This window comes from Chrysochloris asiatica, unplaced genomic scaffold (genome assembly GCF_000296735.1).
Source record: "Chrysochloris asiatica unplaced genomic scaffold, ChrAsi1.0 scaffold00438, whole genome shotgun sequence".
Classification (NCBI taxonomy): domain Eukaryota; kingdom Metazoa; phylum Chordata; class Mammalia; order Afrosoricida; family Chrysochloridae; genus Chrysochloris; species Chrysochloris asiatica.
Window position 1 is genome coordinate 1,335,595 of NW_006408956.1, and position 8,756 is coordinate 1,344,350.

At 52.0% G+C, this 8,756-nt stretch overlaps 1 protein-coding gene across 1 annotated transcript; it reads left to right on the forward strand.

Annotated features, from left to right (window-relative positions):
- The first annotated feature begins 264 nt into the window (after window positions 1-264).
- On the forward strand, window positions 265-5,115 carry SDS (serine dehydratase). Its single transcript, XM_006876967.1, has 7 exons — window positions 265-417; window positions 750-789; window positions 1,004-1,143; window positions 1,239-1,330; window positions 2,360-2,587; window positions 4,300-4,424; window positions 4,907-5,115. The coding sequence occupies exons 1-7, from the start codon at window positions 265-267 to the stop codon at window positions 5,113-5,115; spliced, it is 987 nt and encodes a 328-aa protein (XP_006877029.1).
- Window positions 5,116-8,756: the final 3,641 nt, after the last annotated feature.

The window sequence follows — 8,756 nt, forward strand, 5'->3', positions numbered from 1 at the left end:
TGTGTGTGTGTGTGTGTGTGCGCGCACAGGTGTGTGTGTCAGGGATGGTGGTGATTCTTATCCCTGTCTTGCTGAGACTGAGACTGAAAGGGGAGGTGTTTTGTCTGAAGACACATAGTGGAAAAGTGGCAGAGTTGAGATCTGAATCCAGGTCTCCATCATCTGGGATCTTATCTTGAGATCTTGAAGAGTGAGGAAAGGGATGGACCCTAACCCTACTGTGGGATGCTGCTAACCCTCTGGGTCTCCTTCCTTTCCCCAGAAATGACATCCGAAGAGGTCCTGCATGTGAATACCCCCATCCGGGACAGCATGTCCATGTCCAAGATGGCGGGTACCACTGTCTACCTCAAGATGGACAGTGCCCAACCTTCTGGGTCCTTCAAGATCCGTGGCATCGGGCATCTCTGCAAGATGGTACAGGATGGGTATCCATGTTAGCCAGGCAGAGGACAAGTCCTATCCCCTGACAGGAGGGGCCCACTGCTCCCTGCACTGACTAAGTGTCCCTCATTAAAGCTTCCTCTAATTAAGAGATGTCCATGCAGGGGGGTCTCCTCATGGACTGATCCTGGGGTCATCAGTCACCTGCCTGTCCATCATCCTCTCATAAACCATATTGGAGGGCTAGGGCAGAACAAATCAGGCCAACGTAAGTTGGAATCTTGCAGAAGTCATTCCAGGTGGAAGGGAAGAGTCCAGGTCCAGACCAGGAAGTGGACTGACCCTCTACCAACTTATCTCCACAGTGGGCTGAGAAAGGCTGTGAGCATTTCGTCTGCTCCTCAGGTAAGCGAGCTGCAGGCTGTATGCCTCTGTCTGCCCTGAGCTATGTGTCCTGGGGTCAAGCCCTCCGCCTCTCTGGTCCCTGATTTCCCCTTAGTTCGGAGAGGTTGCAAACATTTGCGGCATTTGCAATTTGGAATCTGAGAGGTAACCAGTGGTCCCCTAGTGCCCCAGACCTTCCTGTGCTGACATGGTCTCCCCCACCCATCCCTGGCAGCGGGCAATGCGGGCATGGCAGCCGCCTACGCTGCCAGGAAGCTGGGCATCCCTGCTACGATTGTCGTGCCCAGCACCACACCTGATGTCACCATCGAGCGGCTCAAAAATGAGGGTGCCATGGTCAAGGTGGTGGGCGAGGTGAGTGTCCAACGGGGGGGGGGGGGGCATACCTGGTGGCAGTAGAGGTGTCCCCTATCCCTCACACCCTCACACCTTTCTCTGTGGTCTTCCAGACGTTGGATGAGGCATTTGAACTGGCCAAGACCCTGGCGAAGAACAGCCCAGGCTGGGTCTACATCCCTCCGTTTGATGACCCCCTTATCTGGTACATGGAGCCTGGGGACACTAAGTATGGGTGGCGGTACCTGCCACAATGCATACTGCCACCCTGTCCTGCACACACGAGCACACACATGCAGTCCATTCTGTGTGCCCACCTTCCTGCAGATAGATATAGATGAATGTCCACTCCCCAGGGCTCACCCAGCATGCCCACATAGACACCCAGATTCGTGGGCATCTGTAGTAGGGGTGGCTCTAGAAACAGACTCCAAGACAAGGATTCCAGGGGAAACAGTCTATTCGGGAGGGATCTTGGTTTTCTAGTGCTGCCATTATAGAAATCTCTCAAATGGGTGGCTTTCAAGAAACAACAGTTTGTCTTCTCACAGTTCTGGAGGCTAAACACCCAAATGAAGGTAGACACCTTCTGCAGGCCTCCCCTTGTTTCCCGTACCTGCTGGGTATCCTCAGATGGTGTCCAGCTTTCCCTCTGTGTGTGTGTCTCTGCGTCGAATCTGCTTTTTACAACTCAGAAGCGATTAGATCTAGAACCCACCTTTCTCAGAGATAATCTGATTAACATAGCAAACAGAATCGCATCCACAGGTGAGGGAAGATACAATTCAACCCAAAATGGGAGGTGATTCCAGGAGTCAGGAGCTGGGAAGAAGAAACTGTTAACATGAGCTGGGGGCACCAGAAGTTTCATCTTTGGGGGAACCTGGAAAGCCACTTCAGAAAACACACCTCAATGATCCCACCCAAGGGAGAGGAATCGGGGGCATTTTATACACATCTCCTGTCATCATTGATGGAGACTGGGATGAGGGGTCGGGGTGGTTAATGTCCTGACACTTGGCAGGTGACACAGGTGTGGGTGGCCCCAGTGGTCAAAGGAAGTTCCCAGCAAAGAGATGAAGATGCTGGGAGTGAGCAGCAGGATGGAGTGGGGATGGGGAAGACTAATCCTGAGACCCATCAGTTGTCTAGAATGAGGGTGAATGGGGACTCAGCTGTCTTGAGAAAGCCCAGCCTGACTGGACTTGTCCCCTCTCCCCACTGCTCCCTGCAGGGAAGGCCACACTTCCATTGTGAAAGAGCTGAAGGAGACACTGAGTGCCAAGCCAGGGGCCATCATCTTATCAGTGGGCGGTGGGGGCCTCTTGTGTGGAGTGGTCCAGGGGCTGCAGGAGGTGGGCTGGAAGGATGTGCCTGTTATTGCCATGGAGACCATTGGTGCCCACAGCTTCCACGCTGCCACGTCTGCCGGCAAGCTGGTCTCGCTGCCCAAGATTACCAGGTGAGTGACTGAGTCCTACAGCTTCAGCGCTGAATGTAAGGTGGTTCCTGGCATCAGCCAGCCCATTTCACTGCTGGTGGCACTGAGGCTTTGAGTACTTGCCTAGAGTCACACGGCCCATGAGTCACCCTGCTGGAGCTCGAATGCAGGTCTGTGTGTCTGCCTCGACTATTATGTCATATCTCCTCACACTATGTTGTTTATTAGAGTTTTACAAACCTCGCTTGTTAATCCGCCAGCTACCTGCTGTGCCTCTAATATGTGTGGCAATGTAGGATAAACACTGGACTGCAAACCACCAAGTCGGCAGTTCAAACACACCAGCTGCACAGAGGGAAAGCTATGAGGATTTCTGCTCCCATTAAGATTTACAGCCTCAGAAAATGTATTTAGGGTTGCTATGAGTCAGAATCGACTTGATGGCAGTGGGTAATTCATATGTGTAAGATGCAGGTTGATCCTGGGGAAAGAGTAAAAGGACCCACCCCTGCTCTTTAGGAAGTTCCTACCAGACTCTCAGACCTTTGATAGATGGGGTAGTTACACAGAAGTCAGAAATAACAGACTTAAACAAGAATGAACTTATTTAAGCCTAGAAATGGGCAGTCCAGGATGTAGCCTTATGGTCCAAAGTGGCTGCGTAAGCACCAACCATCACATTTACATTTCACCTGACCCTTTAAGGACAGATGCAATACCTCTACTTACATCTCATTGGCCAGAACTTGAGTGCATGCCCACACCTAGCTGCAAGGGAGGCTGGGAGTATATTTACCCTAGGCATCCATATGTATAGTTAAAATAGGTATTGGGACAGATAATTGTCTCTACCAACAGCAAAGAGGGCTGAGCCCAGGTAAGACCCGCCTCTGGCTATCTCATGCCTCCAAGATTGTTGTGGGGCCTCTGCTGGCACAGTGCTGGGACTGAATAAAGAAATGAGGGACTACTGTAAACCCCATGCTAGGTTACGGGTTGAGGTGGTCCAGGCCCTGAAGATGCTCATGGGTGAGAGAGGGAGAAGATACAGAACTAGCAGTCACTCCGGGAGGCTGGAAGAGCATGAACACAGTGGTTTAAGAGCAGGTTCTGAGTTAACAAGTTTCTGTCTGTAGCTCCAGCATCACCATTCCTACCCATGTGACTGCATCGTCCTCTGCCTCAGTCTTCCCATCTGTAAAATTGAACCAATAATAGCAACCACATCAAGAATTGTTGCGAGAGTTATGAAATGTTTGGGAAATTCTTGGCCTCTGAGACTTTCTCAAGAAGTTGTCAGTATGCTTATTATGTGTGTGTGGGGAGAGGGCTATGGGGAGGGACCCATCTGAGAATTCCACACAGGATCAGGGACTGAGTACTCCCTTGGAGGGCTCCCTGGAAAAGGTGGTCTTCATCCTGAGGACAGGGCAGGCAGAGTAGTAAGGAAGGGCATTCCAGATGGAGGGGACAACCTGGAGCAAGGACATGGGGTCATATCTGGGTTCTTTTCTGGCATTTACTTCTGAGATGATATTGAACAGAATACTGCTATTTACCCTAATTCAGAGCATTCATGTTTGGGGAGCCCCTGGGGCTTTTCAGTGCCTTACAGGGGCAGTGGGTACCCCTGTCCACTTTCTCCTCCTCCCTCTTAGTAACCATCTTTCCATCTCTTTCTCTTCTCTCTTTGTTCATCATGACCCTGCCACTCCTACCCTCTGCTGTCGCAGTGTTGCCAAGGCTCTGGGAGTGAAGACCGTGGCCCCTCAGGCCCTAAAGCTGTTTAAGGAGCACCCCATCTTCTCTGAAGTTGTATCAGACCAGGAGGCTGTGGCTGCCCTTGAGAAGTTTGTGGGTACGTGTCTGTGACTATCCACCTTGTGTACTAAGGGATTCGATTCACCTCCCATCTTCCTCACAGTTCTGACTCCCCTCGCCTCCCCCACCCCCACCCCAACCTAGAACATCCCCATTAAGGAAAGATAATGCAACACAATGACAAAGCTAGAAAAACCAAAGCCACAAACATCAATGACACCACCAAGACTTCCAGGCTGTCAATGTTGATCCTTAAAGGGCTCAGAGTTAGATTCAGAGAAGGGTCTGCAGGTAGGTGGGAATTTAGACTCTGGGATCAGCCTAAGATGAGACTAAAAAACTGTAGCATATATCTTGTCACTTAATGCTCTTGTGCTCACAGCCAACTTGGCAAATTCATTACAACACTCTAATTCAAAGTATGTCACAGTGCTCAAGCAATGAGCTCCAGTTAGCAGACTCCCCCAGCCCTCTTCCTGTGGTGCTCAGGCCCCAACTCATGCCCCCCTCCCCTGGCAGATGATGAGAAGATCCTGGTGGAGCCCGCCTGTGGGGCAGCCCTGGCCGCAGTCTACAGCCAAGTGGTGCAGAAACTGCAGGGGGAGGGGAAGCTGCGTACCCCCCTGGCCTCTGTCGTGATCATTGTCTGTGGGGGCAGTAACATCAGCCTGGCTCAGCTGCAGGCCCTCAAGGAACAACTGGGCATGAAGAACGGGTTGTCCAAGTGAGGGACCCTCACCCATTTGATCTCCTATCCAGGACACCCCTGGAAGAGCTGGTGTTTTATCCAGTGCCTTACTGTATTCTTGTTTGATGGGTGAGCAGCTACTTTCTGGCTCACAGGAGACCAATCTGGAGGGTGGGGTTCCCTGAAGAGGGGTCATAGAGCAGTGCAGACAGGCTCTTACCATCTTTGGTATCAGTGTGGTTTCTGTGACCATCCTTAACCACCCCTGCTGCTGCCCTCTTAGAGCTGAGGATTGTGGGAAACTCCCACGTAAATAGCTCTTCCCTCGGTTCCCAGGGCAGGGTATGTGGGGAACGACTCAGATCACGGCTGGCAGATCCCACTCCAGGCTTCTCCTTGGGAAATGTATGGGGCAGCATCGAGGGTCAGAGAACCATATTGTCTTTCTGCTTCAGCCCAACTTTACCTTTACTCAGTTTTCTAACATGCAAACTTTTTCACTGACAAAAACAAGACATATTTGTGAAACGTGGCTCCTTTGAGTTTTTCCATCAGTCATCTTGCCTTCTCTTCTCTTTCCAACCACCACCCACAACAGTGGCTTTCAGTCACACACTTGAACCCCATGGAGGTCATGGTAAACTCTGAGACAGGCCACTCCATGGGGTTTGGGTGTGGAAGGGGTGCCCTTGCATCACGGGAAGCAGGCTAAGGAGCTGTAGCTGAACAAGAGGGCCTTGGGGAGAGACAAACGCTGCTCCATGGATGGCAGCTCCTACTGGGGAGGCTGACCATCACAGGACCACACAAGTGGCAAACCGAGTAGTGAGCTTCCCATCCCTGGGGGGGTGTAAGCAGACATGGCACCCACCTCTGGGAGAGGGGAGAGCTGCACTTGAACTCAGAGTCTGCAAACATGCTCTTCGCATGAAAGCAAATGCTGAAGCCTGGTATATAAAACAGGTAAGAGTTTTGGGGGTGTGGTCAAGCACCCCACACCTACTCAGGTAGCAGCTCCAGCATACTTTTTTATCTGCATAGCAACATTTGAAAACCACGCCAACCCCCCTCAAATACACACCAGGTGCTGCTGACTCCGATTTCGGCCGCTCTCCTATGCTTCAGAGTAGAACTGTGCTCCATAAGGTTTTCAATGGCTGATTTTCCAGAAGCAGAATTGCCAGGTCTTTCTGCTGAGATGCCTCGGGGTAAACTCGAACCACCAACCTTCCAGTTCGCAGCCAAGTGCATTATCCATTTGTACCACCCAGGGGCTCCCAGATCTACAGGCTTGCAGAGTTCAGCCTCAACCTGAAATAGGGTTTCAGGGAGAGTGTGGAAAATCATCCCAATATACACCAGCGACAAGCCTACCTACCAATTTTGTCAAGGACAATGCATATGGCATGTGGCATTTGGAAAACTGGGGCAGGGCTTCTAGGAAGGATTGGAAGGGCCAGGGAGATCGAATGAGCCCCTCAGCTCCAGAATTCTCCTGGTAGGCGAGTGGGAGACTTTTAAACAGCACTCTATTCAAGAAAACAGGATTGCTTTGGGTTTGGAAGCCCCCAGATGCAGACACGTCTGCCCCCTTGAGGAGGGGTTGAGGCACTGCAGGCTGGACCTGGGGCGGAGCGTGGAGCCTGCGTGGTTGCTTCCATAAAGTTGGGCCTGCCTTTCCCGAGCTAGCTGAATTGGTGATGGTGGGAGGTATCCAAGACATTCCCATACTCTGTTCAGAGTCAGTCTGGCTTCCTGTTGCTCCCAGGTCCCAGTAAGCAGAGAGGGGCCATTCCTTCTTGGGAGTAGCTGATCCTTCCGAGTGACCCTGGACACTCGGCAGCCACAACCCTGAGTCCCTACTTCTTTACATGTCAAATGGCCTCACAGTGGCCCCAATCCCAGGGATGGTTGTGAAGGTGCCATGGCTAGCACACAGTAGGTGCACAGTGCATGGTGACCAACGTTCCGCCAGATGTACTGGGAAGGGTAATTACTGGGGCCTAGGAGAATCCAGTCACTTCCTTCCACCTAGCCTGCTACTAATCCTTAAAAAACCATGAAAACCACGTGGTTGTGAACATCAGAAACAGACTCAGTACACACATATTTTGGGGGACCTAGGAGTTCTGGTGTGGCGCTGTGGGTTAATGCGCTGTATAGCATAGTCAGAACTGCAAAGTTGGTGTTTCAAGCTCACCAGTGGTTCCTTGGAAACCCTATACAGGGTCGCTATGGATTGGAACTGACTCGAATGCACTTAACAACAACAAGAAACTAAACGTTGGTTTTCTGAAAACCACAAGTTATCCATCCCCGAGACCAGGGCTTGTACAGTTACAGTGAAGAGAAGGACCGAGGCCAGGCCCAAGCTGGGTTTATTTTCTCCAGAGCATATACCGGCATCTGACACACTGGTGCTTTATTTTGTTTACTGTCTCCCCCACATGAATGTCAGCTTCACAAGGGCCAGGTCTTTTGGTTCAGGGCAGGAACCCTAGTGGATTGTACCCATACCCAGTATGACCAAAGTAGCAAGTAAATATGTGCTAATGAATGCAGTGTGGGCATGAGTCCCACCCAGGAAGTAGGGTTCCATCACTATGCCATTTTATATATGAGATGAGCGAGGCTCAGAAAGGCTGAGTCCCATAACTCCTGAGAGACAGAGAGAAAGTCAGAGCCCAAGTCTCTGAGCAAAGGGCACGTATGCTATCGTCTCCCAAGTATGTGGCACTGGTACCTCTTGTGTGTAGTGTAAGCTCCATGTGGGCGTGGGTGGAAAGACCCCATGGTGTGTTGGTCTGGATATAGATAGGTCTTGGTGTAAAATGGGCCCTGGTCCAGAACCTGAAACATAACAGGTGCTGACTAACATCTGGATGAATGGGCAGACAGGTGAAGTGGGGGGAGGGATGGACACCCTGTGGGCAGTTCGTTAAACACTTAGACAGATGGACAGACAGACGGATAGAACAAGAATGTATGGGAGGATGGTACACGACACATCTTGAAGAGAAAGGGTATCGTCCCAAGCACAGCCACGGGCCACAGTCAATCCTTTAACTACGGAGTCTGCAGTTTGGCTCCAACAGCAGGGGAGCTGTGGCCACTGCCCAGGACATGCCTGCTGTCCCCAGGAGGGAGGAGGACACTCCTTTCTAACCACACCAGAAACTTTGGTTTTTGTTTTCAAGTTTTTCCTTGAGGAAGCTGCCCAGAAGGAGAGAGTGAGCTATGTCCCCAAGAAGCAGACGGGAGAGGCAGGGCCCCCCAAGAGGATGCCCATGTCTGGGGTTGCAACCACCCTGCCCCTGGCAGCCAGGGTGCGAAACCCCAAAGGCTTAGGGCCTTCACGGGGGACCTGAGTCTTGTCCTGGGACCCTCCCAGTCCCTGAGGACGGGGCCTCAGAGAAGAGAGAGTGACAGACACACAGGGAGAGGGACCTAGGAGACACAGGCACACAGAGGCCAGAGAGAGGCACTCACCCAGCTCCGCTGAGAAGGGAGGAGTGTCAGTCCTGGGTCCCCTGGGGTGCGCCCATCCTGGGGGAGACAGTGAACCTGGCAGACCAAGTTCAGGGCGCAGCAAGTAGCAAGACTCCAGAAGGGGGTGGAGCAGGAGGGCTGGCAGCTCTGCCGGGCCCCACGGCGGTTGGGCAGCTGAGCGGCAGCTGGACC